The sequence below is a fragment of the Oreochromis aureus genome, linkage group 14 (assembly GCF_013358895.1).
Source record: "Oreochromis aureus strain Israel breed Guangdong linkage group 14, ZZ_aureus, whole genome shotgun sequence".
Taxonomy (NCBI): Eukaryota; Metazoa; Chordata; class Actinopteri; order Cichliformes; family Cichlidae; genus Oreochromis; species Oreochromis aureus.
In genome coordinates this window covers 32,966,120-32,991,626 of record NC_052955.1, presented here as the reverse complement: position 1 = coordinate 32,991,626, position 25,507 = coordinate 32,966,120, and the positions used below count along the sequence as shown (strand labels likewise).

The 25,507-nt window shown below is 46.7% G+C and overlaps 1 protein-coding gene across 1 annotated transcript; it reads right to left on the bottom strand.

The window, feature by feature from the left end:
- Positions 1-10,508: 10,508 nt before the first annotated feature.
- LOC120443540 (putative nuclease HARBI1) lies at positions 10,509-12,001 on the bottom strand. The gene is made up of 3 exons (XM_039622402.1): positions 11,486-12,001; positions 11,097-11,438; positions 10,509-10,667 (listed from the first exon to the last, which is right to left on the bottom strand). Exons 1-3 carry the CDS (start codon positions 11,999-12,001, stop codon positions 10,509-10,511), a joined length of 1,017 nt encoding a protein of 338 aa, XP_039478336.1.
- Between the last annotated feature and the right edge of the window lie 13,506 nt (positions 12,002-25,507).

Genomic DNA, 25,507 nt, shown 5'->3' with positions numbered 1-25,507 from the left:
CCTCAGTTTTGTACTGTATAATGGCCATTAAGATAACGGAAGGAGCTAAAAACGCCGCTTTTGTCAGCCATTTTGTCAGGAAACCTGTTCTGGCATATATAGTGAGCACTTTAGTATTTTGGTTTATTATTTAGTGTTTGTCTTCCACCATGTGACAGTAAGCAGTACAGAATGTGAAACGTTTCTGTTCATTTTCACTGCAATAAACTACTGCATGAGAGACACAAGTCATAATCACTCTCGTGATTCTTTTCCCCCTGTTTTCAGGGGTGTAACATTTGGAGGCACCGCTGTGATTGCTGCTTAGATGTCCGGTGTCCACAATCTGCACATCGTAGTCCAAGCCAGCTAAATCCCCCCATACAACCCAGGCAGACTGCAGTGAGGAAAGTTTGCTATCGAAGCGAACTGGTAGCTGTGTTTTAGCGCATGTTTCCTGAGGCCAGCCAGAGATCATCAGGGGCTGCAAAAACGACTCAGCTCAGCGTCACCTGTACATGCAAAATTCTTCCTGCCTACTGCCACAATGTCTTCGGTGGAAGAGCTGCGAGAAGAGGTTGTGCGTGAAATGCACACTCTGTCCAAAGATCAACTAGTGTCAATCTGCGAGTTCCTCGGCATTGCAGAGAAAATAGATGTTAGCAGAAAAACACGACTGTCACTGCTAACACACATCCAAATACACATTGAGAGAGAAGGTATAACAGTACTTGAGGATGAAGGAATGTCAGAACTGTTGTTGCTTAATGATAAGATTGCTGAAGTAATGAAAGAGACAATTGTTGAGACTGAACCAAATGCAAATGAAGGGGGTTATTCAGGGCACAGAGAGCAACTAAACACTGCAGCCTCACTGGTAACAGAGACAGCTAATGCAGTTAACACAGCGGTTAGTTCTCACTCCCTAGCTAATCGCTCTGTCCCTAACTCATCTGTGTCAAGTGCCCCCCAACGACCAAGCCCTTACTGGCAAAAAGATTTCAAAATATCAGGCCAGATCGGTGAACCAGGTCAAAAGATAAACTGACATTTTCCAGTCTTGCTCACCAGATCGAAAATGGACTGAGCAGAGGCTACTCAGAGCTTGACATTGTAGATGCTGTCATCAGAGCTATCTTGCCAGGTCTACAACTACGCAGCTATTTGGAGGGAAAAGCTCAACTCACCCTTCCGACTCTACGCCGCATCCTGCGCTCCCATTTCCAAGAGAAGAGCGCCACCGAACTCTATAAACAACTTGCCTCTGAGGTACAGACCCCAAAAGAGACTGCTCAAAGCTTCCTGATGAGAGTTTTAGATCTAAAGCAGAAAGTCTTATTTGCTTCCCAAGAATCAGAGTCAGGATTCAAAAACGACCCAGTAGTGCTGGGCAATATGACGATATATATCGTGTGGACGATAGAAAAGTTTCTATCGTGCCATTTTTCTAACCCTAATTTTATAAATTATTACATAAAATATATCATTAACCATTTACAACCGGTCGGAACAGGCACACTCCGTTTTGCCTAACTATTTTTAAATCCCTGTAGAACTGGAACCACGTAAGGTAGCGCAATAATTTTTTTTGCATATGAAACCGTAGGAGTTGTACTTACATGTTATTCCATTAGCTTGCCCTAGGTCACGGTTTCCTTCCACATATAGCTTTGCAAAAATTGCATAAAAAGCACTTCCAGCAACAAAAACATAATATTCCAGACTTGCAGCAACAAAAACAATATTCCAGAAACCCGCTTTGCCGATCCGATCAGCTGTTCATAACACTTCCTACGTTGGAATATAAGTCAGCGCAAACTATCGCATGTCCGCCATTACCTGTCCGAAACCGGAAGTGACGTAATTTTCGCGGAAAATGTAGCTTTTTACTTTTTACAGCCTATGTTGGTGTTTTTAAAAGTCATGTTTGACTTTATGCTTTTCTGTATCGTTTCCGGGATGCTTAGAAGTCAAATTACACTGTTGGAAATAGTTTATTTTGATGCACATGCTGTTTTTTTGCAAATTTGCATTATAATATTTGTTTTCATTTTTCCTGTAGTATATAAAAATTAGTGTATCTCAAAAATAAAACTATGAAGACACTCAAAATAAATTTCTCGGAAAGTATTTTGTGCAACTTTCTTGTATTTACAGTTTTGAGGGATAAGCCTCTTAAATTTCTCTAACTAGAAATACATGTAAAAAAAAAAAAAAAAAAGATTTTCAATTTTTTTGTAGTTTATTGCACTTTTTTGCAATTTATGTAGTTACTATGGACTTAATGCATACATATCATTAAAATTTGGGCTATAACGGTTGTATTGATGTATAGCAACTTGAAATGCTCCCACAAATGGCACTACAGCATGTAAAATGTAAAGATAAGCTCTGGTGGACTTGGTCTCATGGTAGGTCTTAAAGGGTTAAATAGCCTGTGGCAAATATATTAGTGTTGTCTTCTCACTATACATACTCTTAACTTTATGCAAGAGAAAATAAAGTATAAAAAAATGATATTTTTCACAAAGAAACTCCGTCTTGTGGTTTTGCGACATGGTGCTGCTTTACATGCACCCGTATTTGCGACATACTTTACGGTAACTCAAAACAAAGACTGCACCCTCGGCACTTGCTGTTTACAGACTGCATACTTTCCAGATGACCACAGGTCAGTTGGTATATCGTGATATATATCGTTATCGTGATATAAAATAATTCATATCGTGATAAATATTTTTTCCATATCGCCCAGCACTACGGCCCAGCTTTAGTCCAGCGTATGTGTTTACACACTATACTCACAGGCTTCCAGAGTGACATTGTCAGGATAGATATGCAGCCACTCCTCTTAGACTCTAAGACACCTGATGAACTCCTGTTAGAGAGGTTAAATATGGCTTGTGCCAATGAGGCAGAAAGGAAAAACAAGAAAAGATGTTTAGCATCACAGACGGCTACAAGTGTGAGTGCAGTGCAGTCAGATGATGTGTCGCCTGCTAAGAACCCTGTGAAAGAAGTTAAAGCTAAGATACCACCAGAGCTTTTAACTGAGTTAGCGGAGCTTAAGACAGGTGTAGCCTCCCTGAAAGATCTCAGTGCAGAGATAGCTCAGATTAAAGAGACTCTACAGCAGCCGGTGCCTGGTCCTCAGTCATATGCCCCACCACCAGTTATGCAGTATGCTAGGGACCAGCAGCAACAGCAGTATTATAGCTTCCAGGGCCCCCATCAAAGACCACCACCCCCTCAGTATCCTGTACAGCACTACACAGTAGGGGTGGGTTTTTATAATCGATTTATCGATTAAAATCGATTCTGGCTTGGATAACGTGAAATCGATTCATTAAAATCCTGAATCGATTTTTTAATATAAATTTATTTTGCCCGAAATGCCAGAATCTCAGGTGAAATCTCACAAAATTTCAACAACCACCAAACAGCTAAGACAGTAAATGAGAGCAGGTACACGGATTTTGCACAAAGACGTAAACACGCAGCGCGGACCCGCGGATCAGAATCAGTGAGATGTCGCCTTTCTTACCCGACGGCACGGATACGGTCGGGGCTGAAAGCCGACAACTCGCTGATTCTGATGTTTCGGCGGGTCCGCGCTTTGTGTTCACGCCCTTTTTGCGCTGATTCTAAAGCTGTTAGTTTGATCTCTCTCCAAACAATATTGACTGAACCAGCAGCAAAAGAAGATCCAAACTACGCTTCACATAAACATCGTCATGAATTCACTCTGACTTTTACTGTTTTGCTTCCACCACGATAAAAATCACACTTCATGCACAGCTCTCTCTCTCTCTCTCTCTCTCTCTGTGTGTACTTCAAGAGCAGTTTCCCGTCTAAAAATCTGTTTTCTGCATTATTTGCTTGCTTGTTACGCACAAGTCTACCGTTGTTTACAGCGCTGTCGGCCGCTGTTTTTTCCTTTTACTTACTTCCGAAAAGAAAACCTAATTTCTGCCGTTCAATACTGAACAAATTTAAACTTTTTAAAATTATGCAAAATGCAAAACGCTTAGCCGTGTCTCTAATAAAACCGCTGTAACGTCAGAGGTAATGTTCATATGTTTATTAATGGTTTTCTTTCATTTTTGATGTACTGCAGAATATTTTTATAAAATCCCAGGCCAGGAAAACCACCTTCATGTTTTTCTGTGTTTTATCTTCAGCTACTTTGACACAAAGGCATCTGCTGTGACGCTCACACCTTTGATAAAGTCTTGCGTGTGTCAGCTTCCTTTTTATAGATACAAAAACATGTAAATGTACTGATTTGAATCATAATATTTCTGACTGTCAAAATTTCCCAGATTCAAATCGAATTGAATCGAATCGAATCGAATTGACTCATGCATCGAATCGATTCGGGACCTTGTGAATCGGAAACGAATCGATTCTCGAAATCAGTGACGATACCCAGCCCTACTACACAGGTAGTCCAGCCCGCTGTGAGAGGAGGTGCCACATTTGCCAGCAGAATGGAGTCAACGAACGCTGCACACACTGCTACCTCTGTGGGAGTAAAGAACACTTTCAGGCTGGATGTAGAAGCAGAGGTATGAGACCATATAAAGAGAAACATTTAAACCAGCAATGGTTACCACCGAGGGATGAGTGTTAACCATGCCCATCATCCACAAGTCCCAACATTGCTCCAACTGTAAACAAGAAAAGTCAGGCATGAGACAGTGTTCAGTATGTAAAAATGCACTTTATTGTTCAAAAGCATGCCAGAAACAACACTGGAGACAACATAAGAGACAATGCACTGGCTTAAAGACTAACAAAGACAATGAGACTGTTCAGGTACCACTGCCGCCAGCTCATGTAAACACCCCTCACAAAGTCACGTCTCTGGTGGGCAGGCAATGTCTGGTTGAGTGTCTCCTGGACGGCCAGAGGCTTCAAGCTCTATGGGATTCAGGCTCACAGATGTCGATCATCGATGAGAAATGGAAAAAGGACTATTTGCCACACACAGAGCTGAGAGATGTAGCCGATATTATGGACACATCTGAACTCACCCTGACCGCAGCAAATGGGACCAACATGCCATATCTTGGGTGGGTTGAGACAACCTTCCAACTTGTTTCCGGAACTGAACAAACTGAGAAATTGACCATCCCCATGTTGGTAATGAAAGGTTTTCAGCTCACATGCCCTCTTATAGATTACAATGTCATTGAATACATTGTGAATAAGACTGACCAAGCTAAACTGTACAGCACAGTAAGGAAAGCATTTCCCAGCCTCAAAAGACACAAAGTGAAAGCTTTTATACAGGCTGTTAGTGCAGATACTAGAGATGGACCGATCCGATATTATGTATCGGTATCGGTCCGATACTGACCTAAATTACTGGATCGGATATCGGCGAGAAATAAAAAATGTAATCCGATCCATTAAATATCAAAAAAGCACCTCAAAAAAATTGCGACGTAACTCGGCTCATAACCGTAGCACGTCGGAGCAGTATGTGTCATGTGATAGAGTGGCTGTGTGTATTTGTAGCCTCGCTACCAAACCAGCATTTCATCTCCGAGGAAGTTATCCCAGACAGAAGTAAAGCAAGTGTGTAAGTTCATCTCTGAATGTTAGTAAAGCATTCCCACGTTAAGCTTAACAACCGATATATGGAGCGACTGCCTCTCTCTCCCTCTCCTGCTGCTACTTCAATCGTGAAACTGATCAATGATCAGCTGATCGGCTTCTCTGTCGCGAGTCCGTCTCTCTTCTTTGTTTTTGGCCCACTTTGCACCAGAAAGAGGAAACCAGCGGCTGAACAACAGCAGCACATTTAACCTTGATAAGCTGTTAGAATTTATTTAATATTACTTTCTAGACCAGGATCCTTTTCTACGTAGCTGACGGCTGGTAACTGTGCAGGGGCGGATCTAGCAAAGTTTAGCCAGGGGGGCCGATAGGGCATGAACAGGGAAAAGGGGGCACAAAGACATACTTTTCTTTCTTATTCTCATTTAAAATGTCTAGCTTTTAATAAATAATTATCTGAATATTACACCCAAAGTTTTAATCTGATGTAAAATGTATAGAAGTCCATTACTGTATATAGTAACTGTTAAGTCTAATATACCCTAGTAAGCTATAGTACTTTTTCCTTTGGGAAGGTACCGTCTGTGAATTCTGCAATTCTGTTGAAGAAAGATGTTGAATCTATTTAATTATTCTTGAAAAATAATTTATTTCTGTGCATTTTTTTCACCCTGCATCAAATTAAAGTTGATTACGTCGATTAAGCATCATGAGGTGGAGGGTGGGGGGTGGTTCCCTATTTTTTTTGCTGGGAGTTTGCCACCCTATTAGTTAGGTTGCTTAATATTTCTGCTAAGTACTCTTTAAAATACCAGAATAGGGAGGATGGAGTAGGTTTAAGTTTATTAGATTGATCAGTGTTGCTGAACTATGAACTATTTTGGGCGCAGTGTAATAGCAGAATAACTTTAGTGTTGTTGTTTATTTAAACTTGAGTATGAACATATACAAAATCCAGCAAGATATTAAAAAAAACAGTTTTATTGATTAAAAACACACTATATCGGATTCATATCGGTATCGGCAGATATCCAAATTTATGATATCGGTATCGGTATCGAACATAAAAAAGTGGTATCGTGCCATCGCTAGCAGATTATGGCTGTGTCCGAATTCAGGGGAAGGATGCTCAAAATGCCATATTTGGAGGCAATGACGTCACAGAGACGCGACGAGGACTGTCCAAATTCAAAGAGCACTCAAAATGTGGCGACAAACGTGTCCTACTCCTCCGCGAATTTGCGGGTTAGTCGTGTCCGAATTCACGGGAAGGATGCGCCAATGCCACATCTGGAGGCAATGACGTCACGGCGACGCGACGAAGGCTGTCCGAATTCAAAGAGCACTCAAAATGTGGCAACAAATGTGTCCTACTTTGTCCTGAATTCTAAGGATGGTCCGATGTATCCTCCGTGTCCTACTATATCCCAGGATTCATTGCGGGCCACCTGCCGCATAAATTCCGAACCAGTAGAATGATTTTTGAGTGGAACAATGGCGGGCGAACCAGGCGTGACAGTGGGAGAGGAATCCACATTCAAATGTAAGTACTTGAAAATCTGGTGTTACAAAAGTTAAACCCCCATAGCGGTTCTGTTGGTAGTCCCTGGGCATATGCCTGTTTTTAGCTTATAATCCATAGAATCCCCGTGATAGATTGCACGTGAACTAGTATGGTGGCCCCAGCAGTCTGTCATGCATTGCCACTCACATACAGCTACGTTATATCTTGCTAATTAATCGTTTTGTGATACGTTGCAGGGAACAAAGAGCAAACAACACTCCTCATCCGATTACGAGGGGAAAACGACCACCTCTTCACTGGGGTGAAGAATTCTGCCACTGTGGCATGGAGGTACAGGAACAAATCGATTCACACCCATATATGAGTTTAGTTTCATTAACCCTCATGCTGCACAGAACCTGTGATGTCCAGACGGTATTACTCTGGCGTTCTGCTGTGCAAACGTTCAGATGTGGGGATCAACATAGTTGCCAAAGTTTCTGTCTGCTCTTATTTTTCGGGTGTGATCAGGAGTACAGGGAGTGCAGAATTATTAGGCAAGTTGTATTTTTGAGGAATAATTTTATTATTGAACAACAACCATGTTCTCAATGAACCCAAAAAACTCATTAATATCAAAGCTGAATGTTTTTGGAAGTAGTTTTTAGTTTGTTTTACTTTTAGCTATTTTAGGGGATATCTGTGTGTGCAGGTGACTATTACTGTGCATAATTATTAGGCAACTTAACAAAAACAAATATATACCCATTTCAATTATTTATTTTTACCAGTGAAACCAATATAACATCTCCACATTCACAAATATACATTTCTGACATTCAAAACAAAACAAAAACAAATCAGCGACCAATATAGCCACCTTTCTTTGCAAGGACACTCAAAAGCCTGCCATCCATGGATTCTGTCAGTGTTTTGATCTGTTCACCATCAACATTGCGTGCAGCAGCAACCACAGCCTCCCAGACACTGTTCAGAGAGGTGTACTGTTTTCCCTCCTTGTAAATCTCACATTTGATGATGGACCACAGGTTCTCAATGGGGTTCAGATCAGGTGAACAAGGAGGCCATGTCATTAGTTTTTCTTCTTTTATACCCTTTCTTGCCAGCCACGCTGTGGAGTACTTGGACGCGTGTGATGGAGCATTGTCCTGCATGAAAATCATGTTTTTCTTGAAGGATGCAGACTTCTTCCTGTACCACTGCTTGAAGAAGGTGTCTTCCAGAAACTGGCAGTAGGACTGGGAGTTGAGCTTGACTCCATCCTCAACCCGAAAAGGCCCCACAAGCTCATCTTTGATGATACCAGCCCAAACCAGTACTCCACCTCCACCTTGCTGGCGTCTGAGTCGGACTGGAGCTCTCTGCCCTTTACCAATCCAGCTACGGGCCCATCCATCTGGCCCATCAAGACTCACTCTCATTTCATCAGTCCATAAAACCTTAGAAAAATCAGTCTTGAGATATTTCTTGGCCCAGTCTTGACGTTTCAGCTTGTGTGTCTTGTTCAGTGGTGGTCGCCTTTCAGCCTTTCTTACCTTGGCCATGTCTCTGAGTATTGCACACCTTGTGCTTTTGGGCACTCCAGTGATGTTGCAGCTCTGAAATATGGCCAAACTGGTGGCAAGTGGCATCTTGGCAGCTGCACGCTTCACTTTTCTCAGTTCATGGGCAGTTATTTTGCGCCTTGGTTTTCCACACGCTTCTTGCGACCCTGTTGACTATTTTGAATGAAACGCTTGATTGTTCGATGATCACGCTTCAGAAGCTTTGCAATTTTAAGACTGCTGCATCCCTCTGCAAGATATCTCACTATTTTTGACTTTTCTGAGCCTGTCAAGTCCTTCTTTTGACCCATTTTGCCAAAGGAAAGGAAGTTGCCTAATAATTATGCACACCTGATATAGGGTGTTGATGTCATTAGACCACACCCCTTCTCATTACAGAGATGCACATCACCTAATATGCTTAATTGGTAGTAGGCTTTCGAGCCTATACAGCTTGGAGTAAGACAACATGCATGAAGAGGATGATGTGGACAAAATACTCATTTGCCTAATAATTCTGCACTCCCTGTATACTGGAGAAGATGGGCTTGCAGGGGACAGTCACCCCCTCGCAGGCAAGGAAAAAGTCGGATAACCTCAAGACAAAATACAAAGTATGTTGTCCTCAAGCAGATAAGTCATGAGGACACAAGTCAGTAAATGGACACCTACTAAGAATTGTTGTGGTGTTATCATGTGTTAAGTGTCGTGTTTTTATTCCCCCTGCCTTTAGGAGTGCAAGTATCCAGGGTCAGGAGAGGGTGTAAGTGGTAATCCCACTGCTGCCACCTGGCCCTGGTTTGCCCTCATGGACGAGGTAATAGGATAGAGGCCGTCCATTAGGCCCCCTGTCCTACTGTCCACGCTCCGTGAGGACACTCCAGGGCCAAGTTCAGCAGTGGGTGACCGAAACGGAGCAGAGTCTGACACTGATGAGGGGGAAAGTCAGCCGACCACATCAGCAAGGAAGAGGAAACGGGATCGGGATGACGAGCTGCTCAACCTCATCAGGGAGGACATGCAGCAACAAAGGGAGGCGGAGGAGAGAAGGGCGCAGGAGAGCAGGGAGCGAATGGACAGACTCTTCTCAATCCTGGAACGTCTGATCCCAAAATGAGTGCTGTGCCCCTCTAATTTCCTTTGACAGTTTTGTGACATTTGTGTTGAGATGATTCCCCAGGCACCAGACACCTTCTATTTTCTGCATTGCAGACACTTTCCTTTAAATTATTTTTTTACATTGTGCCCTTTGTGTTGGAAGTTACGAGTCTTATTTTTGCAATAAATGGAATCAAACAGTAATGGTAACTGAATCCATTTTATCAACAGTTATTGTGCAACAGGTACATGATGCCAAGTCATAATAAGTAATGGACATTCACAGAGTACAAATCAGGAACAACAACAAAAAAAAAAAACAAATGTGCAATGCATAAGCAGCATTTGAAGACTACAAACTTTGCAGCTATGTACATGTGTTCACACAAGATTAAACTGAGTGACCTGTTCCCGGACCATTACATTCACAACCCCAATACATGCCAGGAAGTCCCTGGCAGTGTTGCTGGATCTGCTGAAGACAGAACTGACATGGAAGGGGGTGCTGCAACTGTGACCTGCGGTCTGTCTCGTCTAGTCAGCGAGTGGAGGATCACACAGGGTGGTCTGCAAAGGGGGCTTAGGGATGCGTCCTCCCAGTGTCCACTGCAACATCCATCCACAGGTTTGCAGTGCTGGCTCTATCGACGGCTGCAGCATCACTAAGATGTCAGAGATATGCAGGCAGGAGTGCCATGAAGTGCCATATGCCACCAGAGAAAAGGTTCCTACACAAATTTGCACTTGCCTGTTAACAGTAGTCGTGGTCTGGTGGTACCTCCTCCAGGGCTGACACCTCAGATGACAGTTGGTCCCGCCAAAGAGCACCACTGACTGCCTCCAACCCAGCCTCCCCTCCCATCCTCTGCACCATCGTCCTCAGGCTCATCCACTGGGGCCACGATGTCACCGGCACTGAGGCAGATGTTGTGGAGGACGGCACAGGCTGTCACAACCTGTAGTGGTTACAACACACACGTGTATGTGTGTAAATACATATACACACACACACACACACACACACACACACATATATATATATATATATATATATATACATATATATATATATTTGTGTATATATATATATATATATATATATATATATATATATATATATATATACACACACGTATACATATATATATGTGTACATGTGTACATATATATATATATATATATATGTATGTATATATATATATATATATATATATATATATATATATATATATATATATATATATATATATATATATATATATATATATATATATATATATACATGTTTACACACACACACCTATATATGTGTGTAATACACACACACCATTTGCGCACAAACATTAGATGTTGCAATATTCACATGTCATTGGATGGTCACTTACGTGGGGTAAAAAGGTGTGGTGCACCTCCAGCGCTTGCAGGAAGATGGCCCTGAACCTCGTTTTCATCATTCCTAACGCACGCTCTATGATGGAGCGTGCCCTGGAATGGTGGCTGTTGAAGCGCTGGGCTCCTACACCTCGGACTGGCCTCTTGTAGGGTGTGATGAGGGGGAGTGGACGTTGGAGGCATGGGTACCCCCCATCTGCGAGGATGAAATGTCCTGGAGGAGGGTAGACCAACTGTCTGTACAGTGGGCTGTGGCGGAGCACCCTGGCATCGTGCACCGAACCAGGCCAGCCCACGTAGGTGTCGATGAAGCAGCCCTGATGGTCACAGACTGCCTGCAGGATGATAGAAGGAAACAGTTTCCTGTTTCTGTAGCACTGACCATCAGGGCCGCATCAGGGCCGCTTGGACACTTGATGTGGATGTGGCAGCCGTCGATTGCACCCACCGCTTTCAGGAAGGCTCTGTGACGTGCCAGCCCTGCAAACCCACGGGACACTGCCTCCAGGTCCTCTGGTGTCTTTGGGAGGTGGATGACCTGGTGGCGAATGGCCACCACTTCTTCAGTGACACGGTGGACAATGGTGTGGACAGTGGAACGAGGCATCACAAACACTCTTGACACCAGCCTGTAGGATGCTCCACTTGGCAACCAGAATGTGAATACCAGGATCTCAATTGTGGCACCCCAACCATGGCGCCGATCCTGGTCCAGGAGATTTAGCAACACTGCCAAGGACTCCCTGCTTAGCCGAAAATCGGGCCTCGTGTCCTCCTGGTTGTAGAAACGGTCCAGGACGGGAACACTTAGGTTGATCCTGCAGTATATGGTTCTACTCTGCTTGGATGAAAGGTGGAGAACGACATGAACAGTTATGGTGGCAGCGTATGGTTTCATTTATTTTGAGGGATCCAAGCATTATTCTGATTATTATGGTTATGTGACATGTACTACTGCACTGTGACAATACTTATGCTTTCATGCATATACAGTTCATCTGTGTAACTCAGCATGTTTCTGTATTCTAGGGTACCCTGTTTTCAGCTTTGTGGCATTTTTACTGCCATTCCAGGTACACACATGAGTTACGGGATCCAATTCATGATTGTGAATGCATACTGCATGTTGTCATATCAGCTTCAGGGACATTTATTTTATCTATTTCTTCATGGTGACTGTGTACGCATGACTGGCTAGTATTCAGTTATTGACATTAGCAAATGGACTTAACAGTTGATTCTGTTCATTTGGATGTCGCGTTTTCAGTGGGGGACACGTTTTGGTCACTCATCCAAATGACTTCTTCAGTCTCAGCTGACTGCTGGTTTCCCTGGCTGGGATGGCTGAGTGCTTCCTAAATGTGTGTAGTTTAGGGTAGCTTATTTTACCTGGATGTGACTGGCTCTGATGAGCCTGAGGTACCACACATGCCGGCAATGTTTGTGCTGGTTTTGTAGCTCATCGTGGATTAGAACAGTGCACATGGCACGGAGCAACATTATCCGATCCATTTTTCCCGTTTTCGCACGTGCCGTTTGCGTTTGGCATAAACGTTGAGTTGTGGGCGGACTCGAACGACGGCAGGTTGTCCGCAGCCATTTAGATGTTGTGACTCATTGTTTGTTCAATAAAGTTTCTATGGAGAAAAAAAGGGGGCTGTCCACAGCCGCTCACTTCCTGACTACCCGTCCGTCTAAGGACACTACCTTGTGACGTAGGTAGGTAGTGTCCTTATGCGCATCCTTCCCCTGAATTCGGACACAGCCACAGTGGACGAGTACAAAGTGATGACAAAGAAAGACTGTATTACTGTACCTAAACAAAGCCACATGCATGTTGAGGGTCATATAGCAGCAGGGCCATTTAAACAGGACATGGTCATGATATTTGAGCCAGACTTAAACCCTCAGTGGCCAGACAATCTTGAGTTTTTTGACACTTTGGTTAAAGTTAAGAAGGGTACTTTACCAGTCATAGCACTAGGTGTCTCTAACCCCACTGACCATGAAATTGTCATTCCAGGCCGTACGTTAGTTGGCTCGGTTCAGACTATTACAGCTGTTTTACCTGCCCAGATGTTTGAAAAAGCCACATCTGTAGCTACTGTTAACCAGACAAACACACAAGCCCAGTGTGGCTCTAGTGAAGAGTGGGACCCACCTGTAGATCTTAGCCACCTGGGTGAAGAGCAGAGAGTATTAGCGAAACAGATGCTCAGAGAGGAATGCCATTCTTTCTCTAAAACAGACAATGATATAGGCTGTATTGAAAAACTGAAAATGACCATCTCACTCAAAGACAACGAATCACTCAAACGCACATACCTGTCTGTGCCACGGCCACTCTACCAAGAGATGAAAAGTTACCTGCATGATTTAATAGCACAAGGCTGGGTCAGAAAGTCAGACTCGTCATACTCCTCACCAGTCGTTTGTATTAGAAAAAAAGATGGTACTTTAAGACTGTGCATAGACTACAGAGACTTGAATCGGAAAACCCATCCTGACCGCCAGGCCATCCCACGTGTCCAGGACATTATGGACAGTTTGGGTGGAAACTCCTGGTTTTTGCTTTTAGATCAGGGGAAAGCATACCACCAGGGGTTCATGTCAGAAGAAAGTCGTCCACTCACTGCTTTTGTGACCCCCTGGGGATTATATGAGTGGATTCGCATCCCCTTTGGACTTATGAATGCCCCTGCAGCATTTCAACGCTGTATGGAAGAGTGCCTGGATGGGCTGCACGACAACATCTGCATCCCCTATCTGGATGACACATTAGTTTACAGCAAAACGTTCAAAAATCACTTGGAGGACATGAGAAAAGTGCTCCAGAGATTGAGAGGCTTTGGTATAAAGCTTAAGCCAAGTAAGTGTGACATGTCTGAGGTGCGCTATTTGGGCAGAATAGTGTCTGCAGAGGGCAGTAAAGTGGATCCTGCAGACTTTGAAGCTGTCACGCCCGGTGTGGCGGGCGTGTGGAGTTTATAAAGAGGACCCAAAAGGCGGCAGCTCTGGTGCAGGTGAGTCTTTATTACACGCGTGGGTACAAACAACAAAGGCAGGTGAACGAGAACTGAAAAACCTAAACTGGGTGAAACTAACAAAACAAACCAGAAACACAGATGCAGGGAGGTCCGGGGAAATCACACATGGCGAGACGCAGGGAGAACGAGGGGAAACAACACAGACGAACCAGCGACGAGGACGAGGTAACACACACTATAAATACACACGCCAGGAATCAGGGGAAGGGAAACAGGAGGGGAACACACCTGGAAGACATCACAGCTGACGAGGTGGAGGAACGTAAACAGGACACACTGACATAAGGCACAGACCGTCACAATAAAACAGGAAACACATACACACAAAGACACAGACTAGCAAACGCGGACTTAACACAAGGGTAGACGGCAGAACAGAACAACACTAAACCGGAGGAAGAACAGAACCAAAATGACACTAGTAGAAAACACAAAACGCTGGGTCAAAAGGACCCAGGATCGTGACAGTACCCCCCCGTCAAAGGCTGGCCCCAGACAGCCCAACAAGGAAACAAAACAGCCAGAGAGAAAAAAAAACACCACAACAAACAACCCGACCAGGGCGGGCGGTGGGGGTCCAGGACGGAGGGCTCGAGGCAAAACCAAAACAGGAGCACAAGAGGGACAAAAAACCAAAAGCAAAACACGAGCCAGCACCAAAAACAACAAAAGAAACACACTGGAGCCCAAGGAAACAGAGTCTAAAACAGAAAAAAGTTCAGGGGCCGGCCAGGGGCCGACCGCACAGGAGTCCAAACAGTTCCGGGGGCCAACCGTGCGGAAGGCCACGGTGGCGATGTGGACCCAGGTCAGGGGGCCGGCCCGGGGGCCGACAACCCAGGAGCCCGGACAGTTCAGGGGGCCGGCCGTGAGGACGGCAGCGGTGCCGACGTGGGCACAGTTCAGGGGGACGGCCAGGGGGCCGACCGCACCGGAGCCCAGACAGTTCAGGGGCCGGCCGTGCGGAAGGCAGCGCGCCACGTGGAAGCAGTTCAGGGGCCGGCCGTGCGGAAGGCAGCGGCGGCCACGTGGAAGCAGTTCAGGGGGCCGGCCGTGCGGAAGGCAGCGGCGGCCACGTGGAAGCAGTTCAGGGGGTCGGCCAGGGGGCCGACAGCACCGGAGCCCAGGAAACAGTTCAGGAGGCCGGCCGTGCGGACGGCAGCGGCGCCGCGACGCGGGCACAGTTCAGGGGCCGCCGTGAGGACGGCAGCGGCGGCGACTCAGGCGAAGGCGGTCCGGGGCCGCCCACGACGCGCGCGATGTCGCCTGGCCAGTGGCCTGGAAAGTGGCCAGTCAGCAGCAGACCCCGACGGGATAGGACCAGGCGACGCCAAGACTGGAGGCTGGACCAGGCGACGCTGATGAGGCCGCAGGTGACGGCGTGGAAGCCGGAGACGATGAGGCCGCAGGTGACGGCGAGGAAGCCGGAGACGAAGAGGCCGCAGGTGACGGCGAGGAAGCCGGAGACGAAGAGGCCGCAGGTGACGGCGAGGAAGCCGGAGACGAAGAGGCCGCAGGTGACGGGCGAGGAAGCCGAGACGAAGAGGCCGCAGGTGACGGCGAGGAAGCCGGAGACGAAGAGGTCGCAGGTGACGGCGTGGAAGCCGGAGACGAAGAGGCCGCAGGTGACGGCGTGGAAGCCGGAGACGAAGGCACTGCAGCTGGCGGCGTAGATGGTGAGGCTGCAGCTGGCGTGAATGAAGAGGCGGCAGCTGGCATGGAAGCCAGAGACGGAAGTGCTGCAGGCGGCGGCGTGGAAGCCGGAGGCGGCGGCGCTGCAGGCGGCGGCGTGGAAGCCGGAGGCGCGGGCGCTGCAGGCGGCGGCGTGGAAGCCGGAGGCGGCGGCGCTGCAGCTGGCGGCGAGATGGTGAGGTTGCTACGCTGGCGTGGATGGTGAAGCTGCAGCTGGCGGCGGCGTGAAGCCGGAGACGGAGGCGCTGCAGCTGGCGTGAATGAAGAGGCGGCAGCTGGTGTGGAAGCCAGAGACGGAAGCGCTGCAGGCGGCGGCGTGGAGCCGGAGGCGGCGGCGTGGAAGCCGGAGGCGGCGGCGCTGCAGCTGGCGGCGTAGATGGTGAGGCTGCGCTGGCGTGGATGGTGAAGCTGCAGCTGGCGGCGGCGTGGAAGCCGGAGACGGAGGCGCTGCAGCTGGCGTGAATGAAGAGGCGGCAGCTGGTGTGGAAGCCAGAGACGGAAGCGCTGCAGGCGGCGGCGTGGAAGCCGGAGACGGAGGCGCTGCAGCTGGCGGCGGCGTGGAAGCCGGAGACGGAGGCGCTGCAGCTGGCGGCGGCGTGGAAGCCGGAGACGGAGGCGCTGCAGCTGGCGGCGGCGTGGAAGCCGGAGACGGAGGCGCTGCAGCTGGCGGCGGCGTGGAAGCCGGAGACGGAGGCGCTGCAGGCTGGACGGATCCCTTGGACCCTCCAGCGACGACAGGAGGCAAAGGCCGGACGGATCCCTTGGACCCTCCAGCGACGACAGGAAGCAAAGGCCGGAGCAGTCCCTTGGACCCTCCAGCGACGACAGGAAGCAAAGGCCGGAGCGGTCCCTTGGACCCTCCAGCGACGACAGGAAGCAAAGGCCGGAGCGGTCCCTTGGACCCTCCAGCGACGACAGGAAGCAAAGGCCGGAGCGGTCCCTTGGACCCTCCAGCGACGACAGGAAACGAAGGCCGGAGCGGTCCCTCGGACCCTCCAGCGGAAGCCATGACTGAGCCAGCGGTCATGGAGGCCACTAGCTGACACAGAGGTGACTGGCAATGCACCGAGCACTGGTTTTGCCCAGGCAACACTGACACGGAGGAGTTCTCTGAGAGCTGCTTAATCTTCAGGGGTCCAGAAACAGCTGGGGGGTGAAACCTAGCTTCTGGGGAGGCCCTGGAGTGCATTACTTCGCTTGAAGCAGCTAAAGCGCAGGAATCTCCCTGGGAGGAACTTAGACCTTCTCCCTGCATGAAGTGAGTGTGTGAGACTGGTGACGGAATGAGCGACGGAGCTACGGGGGACACAGGGGCCTGAGCTACAGGCGGCACAGGGGCCTGAGCTACAGGCGGCACAGGGGCCTGAGCTACAGGCGGCACAGGGGCCTGAGCTACAGGCGGCACAGGGCCTGAGCTACAGGCGGCACAGGGCCTGAGCTACAGGCGGCACAGGGCCTGAGCTACAGGCGGCACAGGGGCCTGAGCTACAGGCGGCACAGGGGCCTGGGCTGCAGGTGAAACTGGGAGCACTGGAGACTGGGCAGCTAAGTGAGCTACTGGAGGCTGGGCAGCTAAGTGAGCTACTGGAGGCTGGGCAGCTAAGTGAGCTACTGGAGGCTGGGCAGCTAAGTGAGCTACTGGAGGCTGGGCAGCTAAGTGAGCTACTGGAGGCTGGGCAGCTAAGTGAGCTACTGGAGGCTGGGCAGCTAAGTGAGCTACTGGAGGCTGGGCAGCTAAGTGAGCTACTGGAGGCTGGGCAGCTAAGTGAGCTACTGGAGGCTGGGCAGCTAAGTGAGCTACTGGAGGCTGGGCAGCTAAGTGAGCTACTGGAGGCTGGGCAGCTAAGTGAGCTACTGGAGGCTGGGCAGCTAAGTGAGGCACTGGAGACTTAGCAGCTAAGTGAGGCACTGGAGACTTAGCAGCTAAATGAGGCACTGGAGACTTAGCAGCTAAATGAGGCACTGGAGACTTAGCAGCTAAATGGGGCACTGGAGACTGAGCAGAGTGTGGCACTGGAGACTGAGCAGAGTGTGGCACTGGAGACTGAGCAGCTAAGTGAGGCACTGGAGACTGAGCAGAGTGTGGCACTGGAGACTGAGCAGAGTGTGGCACTGGAGACTGAGCAGAGTGTGGCACTGGAGACAGAGCTGAGAATGGCTGCGAGGCAGCTAACTGAGCTGAGAATGGCTGCGAGGCTGCTAACTGAGCTGAGAATGGCTGCGAGGCTGCTAACTGAGCTGAGAATGGCTGCGAGGCTGCTAACTGAGCTGAGAATGGCTGCGAGGCTGCTAACTGAGCTGAGAATGGCTGCGGGCAGCTAACTGAGCTGAGAATGGCTGCGGGCAGCTAACTGAGCTGAGACCTGCAGAGCAGGCGATAAGCTGTTCCTATCATTATCTGCTGCACAGAACACAGCCCCAGAATGAACAGTCAAACAGTCCGAAAACGGAAAAGAGTCCTCACTCACCACAGCCGGCGAATTAGAAGTCCGAACGTCCGGCTGTGGGGTGCGCGCCGGGCGCGCCGATCGGCGTTCTTTCCCCGCAGATGGCTCTGACGGGCCGGGCAAGTTCACCTCCGACAAGTCGGGCAGCGAGGCAGGGTGGCTGAGAGAAGGTGAGGTGTGCGCCGGAGAAAAGCCTGCATGGTCGGAGGAAGAGATCCCAAAAGCCAAGGCAGGCCAGAAAAGAGCCGTTGAAGCCGGCTTTCAACAGCACGGCGAAGCTCATACGGAGGGTTCTCCAGCCACTTCCGAGGAGAATCTCCACATTATAAGCGATGTCATCTTGGAGCTCCTCGGATGGATTGAATGCCGAGGGTCCATGGTGGCTGGTTCCCAGGCTGTCACGCCCGGTGTGGCGGGCGTGTGGAGTTTATAAAGAGGACCCAAAAGGCGGCAGCTCTGGTGCAGGTGAGTCTTTATTACACGCGTGGTACAAACAACAAAGGCAGGTGAACGAGAACTGAAAAACCTAAACTGGGTGAAACTAACAAAACAAACCAGAAACACAGATGCAGGAGGTCCGGGAAATCACACATGGCGAGACGCAGGGAGAACGAGGGGAAACAACACAGACGAACCAGCGACGAGGACGAGGTAACACACACTATAAATACACACGCCAGGAATCAGGGGAAGGGAAACAGGAGGGGAACACACCTGGAAGACATCACAGCTGACGAGGTGGAGGAACGTAAACAGGACACACTGACATAAGGCACAGACCGTCACAATAAAACAGGAAACACATACACACAAAGACACAGACTAGCAAACGCGGACTTAACACAAGGGTAGACGGCAGAACAGAACAACACTAAACCGGAGGAAGAACAGAACCAAAATGACACTAGTAGAAAACACAAAACGCTGGGTCAAAAGGACCCAGGATCGTGACAGAAGCAGTCAAAGCACTCAAAGGTATAAAACCACAAAATGTTGGTCAGCTCAGAAAAATGTTAGGCCTTCTCTCCTACTACAGACAATACATAAAAGACTTCTCCAGAAAAGCAGGTTGTTTGTATGAACTGTTAAAAGCTGACAAAACCACAGAGAACTCAGACACCACAAAAGGGCCAAAGGCAAGACCAAAGAGAGCCAGTCAAGTTGTGCCCTCCTCAAAACAAATCGTGTGGACTGACCAGCATCAAAGTGCACTTGAGGAACTAATAGACTGTTTGCTCCACCCACCAGTGCTGGGATTCCCAGATTTCACACAGCCGTTCATCGTACACACAGACGCCTCACACAAAGGGCTAGGCGCCGTGTTGTACCAGAGACAAGATGGTAAGCTGCGAGTTATTGCTTATGGCTCCCGTACTCTAACAGCAGCTGAAAAAAAACTACCACTTCCATGCAGGAAAACTAGAATTTTTAGCATTGAAGTGGGCTATCACTGACAAATTCAGAGACTATTTGTACTATTTGTACTATTTGTACATTTACTGTCTATAGCGATAACAACCTGAACTGAATGCCACCACATCAAGATGGGTCGCTGAGCTCGCTGATTTTCACTTCACCATTAAGTACAAACCAGGGAAGGAAAACAGTGACGCAGATGCTTTATCAAGAATGCCACTTGATGTAGAAACCTTAATGAGAGACTGTTCTGAGGAAGTGCCACCGGACACTATCTCAGCTGCTATCCAGGCCATTGAGGTACAGAAAGGCACACCTGCCACATGGACACTGTCAGCTGCAGCAATGTCAGTCACAGCAGAAGGTGAGCCAGCAGAAGCAACATTTACACCCATACCAAAAGAACAGCTTAATGAAGCGCAAAAGTCTGATCCTGTTATAAGCCCTGTATTACAGTGTAAACAGACAGATTCAAAACCACTGCCCAAAGAGCTAAGAACATTTGACCCTAAGACAAAATGCTTGTTCAGAGAGTGGGGCAAGTTAACGCTAGATAACCATGGCATCTTGTACAGACTCACTTCTGCCCGGAAACAACTAGTCCTGCCAGATCAGTTCAAAAAGACTGTACTTGAAGAGCTACACAATAATATGGGCCATCAAGGTGTTGATCGCACAGTGTCTTTGATACGTAAACGCTTCTTTTGGCCACACATGCAGGCAGACATTGAGCATTATGTGACCAACGTTTTTTCCTGTGTAAAGCAGAAAAAGCCCAGCCATGAAACAAGACCTCCTTTAACAAACATTGTAACTACGCAGCCCTTTGAGCTGGTATGTATAGACTTTCTCCATCTTGAAAAATGCAAAGGTGGTTATGAATATATTTAGTGAAACTGACCACTTCACACGTTTTGCGCAAGCTTATGCCACCACCTCAAAGTCAGGCAAAACTGCTGCAAACCTGATATTCAATGACTATGCCCTAAAGTTTGGCTTCCCCTGTCGCATTCACCATGACCAAGGAGGTGAATTTGAAAATCAGCTATTCAGTCAGCTCAAGAAACTGTGTGGCATGGCCGGTTCTAGGACAACACCCTATCACCCAATGGGGAACGGTCAAGTTGAACGTATGAACAGGACATTGTTGCAAATGCTTAGAACACTAACTGAAACACAAAAGTCAAACTGGAAGGAATCTATCAACAAGTTAATGTATGCATATAACTGCACACGTTGTGAAGTCACTGGCTACTCCCCATTTTACCTACTGTTTGGACGGTCACCCAGGCTACCAGTAGATATGCTCTTTGGACTGTACTCAGAAACAGATTTTAGTGACCACAGAGACTATGTTGAAAAATGGAGAAAGGGCATGGAACAAGCATACTCTATAGCAAATGAGAATGCAAAGAAAGCTGCTGAAAAGAGCAAAAGACACTACGACACAAAAGTAAGGAGTTCTGTGTTACAACCTGGCGAGAGAGTTCTGGTCAAAAACCTGACACCTAGAGGAGGCCCAGGGAAACTGAGAGACTATTGGGAGGACACTGTTCACACAGTAGTCAGACAAATGGGGCCTGACCTCCCTATCTATGAGGTAAGACCGGAGAGAGGCAGAGGGCGCTCTAGAGTGCTTCACAGAAACTTGCTTATGTCATGTGACCACTTACCTTTTGAAAAAGTGCCTGAAAAAGATAATCGTACAAGACATGAACAGAAAAAGGTTGATAAACCCGTCGCTGTTGTGCCAGATTCTGATGATGAGGGCAGTGTTGATGAATACCGCTGTCATTACGCACCACCTCAACCTGTGTCCCAGCCATCAGATCAAGAACTTCTTACAGCAACGTCTCAGCCCGCAGCTTCAACCCCTGCTCTTGCACCAACACCAGAGCCTCTTGCTGGAGACCGTCTGGAGGCGCCTGACCCAGCTGTCGTGGAGACAACTTGTGAGGAGGCAGAGCCCACTGCAGGTGACATACCTGCTCCTCCCCCACCTGTTGTACTCGAGAGACTTGAGGAAGAGTCACCTCAGCGGCCACAGCGAGAGACACACCCGCCGAGACGGATGACGTATGACCAACTGGGCACCCCATCCTGCTAAAGTGTTCAGCCAGCACCGCAACTGCTTCCTGTGTACCCGGGTCTGGTCCCATGGTTTCCAGCTGTGCAGTCATACTGCACTCAGCCCATTGGTTTGTATGGAATGTAAGTTGACACTTTTTAACGGATGACTTGAAAACTGGACTTACAGACTGTCATCAAGAAAAAGACATTAACTTTTCCCCATCTGTGGATTACAACCATAGACAATAGACTTTGTGAAGACTCACATATGGACTGGTTATAGACTTTGTCTTCAGTCACCAGTGATGGACTGTGGTGAAACAGGTGTTAAACCCACAGAATTGAGGACATTGGTTCACTCTACTGTTGATGTCCTGACTACAAGAGAATATAGACTGAAAAGATAGTGGTAGATGTCTTTCTGAAAGTGCTGTAACTAAGTTTAAGAATATAATCCACCCACTGTTATCATCTTCAATGCCCTGTACCAACATAGAGCAGAGCAGCTATCTGAACGCTACTCCAACAGAGGTCGATTATCTTGTTAATAATTTTACCTCCTCACTACGTACGACTCTGGATACTGTAGCTCCTGTGAAATCTAAGGCCTCAAATCCGAAGTGCCTGACTCCGTGGTATAATTCTCAAACACATAGCCTAAAGCAGATAACTCGTAAGCTGGAGAGGAAATGGCGTGTCACAAATTTAGAGGATCATCATTTAGCCTGTTGAAATAGTTTGCTGCTTTATAAGAAAGCCCTCTGCAAAGCCAGAACATCTTACTATTCGTCACTGATTGAAGAAAATAAGCCCAGGTTTCTCTTCAGCACTGTAGCCAGGCTGACAAAAAGTCAGAGCTCTACTGAGCCAACCATCCCTTTAACGTTAACTAGTAATGACTTCATGAACTTCTTCACAAATAAAATTTTTATCATTAGAGAAAAAATTACCAATAATCATCCCACAGATGTAATATTATCTACAGCTACTTTTAGTACCATCAATGTTAAGTTAGACTCTTTTTCTCCAATTGATCTTTCTGAGTTAACTTCAATAATTACTTCCTCCAAACCATCAACGTGTCTTTTAGACCCCATTCCTACAAAACTGCTCAAAGAAGTCCTGCCATTAATTAATTCTTCGATCTTAAATATGATCAACCTATCTCTAATAATCGGCTATGTACCACAGGCCTTCAAGGTGGCTGTAGTTAAACCTTTACTTAAAAAGCCATCTCTAGACCCAGCTGTCTTAGCTAATTATAGGCCAATCTCCAAACTTCCTTTCATATCAAAAATCCTTGAAAGAGTAGTTGTCAAACAGCTAACAGATCATCTGCAGAGGAATGGCTTATTTGAAGAGTTTCAGTCAGGTTTCAGAGCTCATCACAGCACAGAAACAGCTTTAGTGAAGGTTACAAATGATCTTCTTATGGCCTCTGACAGTGGACTCATCTCTGTGCTTGTCCTGCTAGACCTCAGTGCTGCGTTCGATACTGTTGACCATAATATCCTATTAGAGCGATTAGAACATGCTGTAGGTATTACAGGTACTGCACTGCAGTGGTTTGTATCATATCTATCTAATAGACTCCAATTTGTTCAAGTAAGTGGAGAGTCCTCTTCACACACTAAGGTAAATTATGGTGTTCCACAGGGTTCAGTGCTAGGACCAATTCTATTTACATTATACATGCTTCCCTTAGGCAGCATCATTAGAAGACATAGCATAAATTTTCACTGCTATGCAGATGACACCCAGCTCTATCTGTCCATGAAGCCAGGTATCACAGACCAATTAGTTAAACTGCAGGAATGTCTTAAAGACATAAAGACCTGGATGGCCGCTAACTTTCTGCTTCTTAATTCAGATAAAACTGAGGTTATTGTACTCGGCCCTGAAAATCTTAGAAATATGGTATCTAACCAGATTCTTACTCTGGATGACATTACCTTGGCCTCCAGTAATGTTGTGAGGAACGTTGGAGTCATTTTTGACCAGGACATGTCCTTCAATGCACATATTAAACAAATATGTAAGACTGCTTTCTTCCATTTGCGCAACATCTCTAAAATTAGAAATATCCTGTCTCAGAGTGATGCTGAAAAACTAGTTCATGCATTTATTACTTCCAGGCTGGACTACTGTAATTCATTATTATCAGGATGTCCTAAAAACTCGCTGAAAAGCCTTCAGCTGATCCAAAATGCTGCAGCAAGGGTACTGACAGGGACTAGAAAGAGAGAGCATATTTCTCCTGTTTTGGCTTCCCTTCATTGGCTTCCTGTTAAATCCAGAATTGAATTCAAAATTCTGCTCCTCACATACAAGGTCTTAAATAATCAGGCCCCATCTTATCTTAATGACCTTGTAGTACCATATCATCCTATTAGAGCACTTCGCTCTCGCACTGCAGGCCTACTTGCTGTTCCTAGAGTATTTAAAAGTAGAATGGGAGGCAGAGCCTTCAGTTTTCAGGCCCCTCTTCTGTGGAACCAGCTTCCAGTTTGGATTCGGGAGACAGACACTATCTCTACTCTCAAGATTAGGCTTAAAACTTTCCTTTTTGCTAAAGCATATAGTTAGGGCTGGACCAGGTGACCCTGAATCTTCCCTTAGTTATGCTGCAATAGACGTAGGCTGCCGGGGATTCCCATGATGCATTGAGTTTTTCCCTTCCAGTCACCTTTCTCACTCACTATGTGTTAACGGACCTCTCTGCATCGAATCATATCTGTTATTAATCTCTGTCTCTCTTCCACAGAATGTCTTTCATCCTGTTTTCCTTCTTTCACCCCAACCGGTTGCAGCAGATGGCCACCCCTCCCTGAGCCTGGTTCTGCCGGAAGTTTCTTCCTGTTAAAAGGGAGTTTTTCCTTCCCACTGTCGCCAAAGTGCTTGCTCATAGGGGGTCATATGATTGTTGGGTTTTTCTCTGTATTTATTATTGTGCTATCTACTGTACAATATAATGTGCCTTGAGGCGACTTTTGTTGTGATTTGGAGCTATATAAATAAAATTGAATTGAATTGAATTGAAAAGCAATTTGTTGGTATAATGTCGGGACCACATTTTTTGAGTGGGGGAGAGTGTGACAGGTTGAAGGACTACTGTTCAAGGACTACTGCATATAAAACTGTTCAGTTAATACTAATTCATATCAGTTGATATAAGGACAAAAATAATGTAAATATGGTAAGAAAATGGTTAAGAGTTTATTATTTTTCATGTTCTATTAATGGCTTTCATGTTACTTTAGAGAAATGCAATCTATACATCAGTGATCGGCTAGTAAGCCTTTTCTGGGATCGATTAGTAGTGTCTCTATTCTCCACTAGGGGGCTTTCGCGCGTTCTCCTCTCTGCAATAAACTACTGCATGAGAGACGCAAGTCATAATCACTCTCGTGATTCTTTTCCCCCTGTTTTCAGGGGTAAAAGTGTTCAAAAGTTGATATATTTCCAATTTGTACACTGTCAAGATATTTAAGAGGTAATCCTTCATTGTTTTTTAAGCGTTAGAAGCATTATATTACAGTTTTGTGCACATATACGTGGCGGTTTTGAGCCTCAGTTTTGTACTGTATAATGGCCATTAAGATAACGGCAGGAGCTAAAAACGCCGCTTTTGTCAGCCATTTTGTCAGGAAACCTCTTCTGGCATAATATAGTAAGCACTTTAGTATTTTGGTTTATTATTTAGTGTTTGTCTTCCACCATGTGACAGTAAGC

Excerpts from the sequence above, each read along its gene's own strand:
- LOC120443540 (XM_039622402.1), bottom strand. The coding sequence starts at position 12,001 with ATGAAACCATACGCTGCCACCATAACTGTTCATGTCGTTCTCCACCTT. Across the intron at positions 11,439-11,485 it reads GCCCTGATGCGGCCCTGATG|GCAGTCTGTGACCATCAGGG; the intron begins GTCAGTGCTACA and ends ATCATCCTGCAG. Across the intron at positions 10,668-11,096 it reads ACCACACCTTTTTACCCCAC|GTTGTGACAGCCTGTGCCGT; the intron begins GTAAGTGACCAT and ends TAACCACTACAG.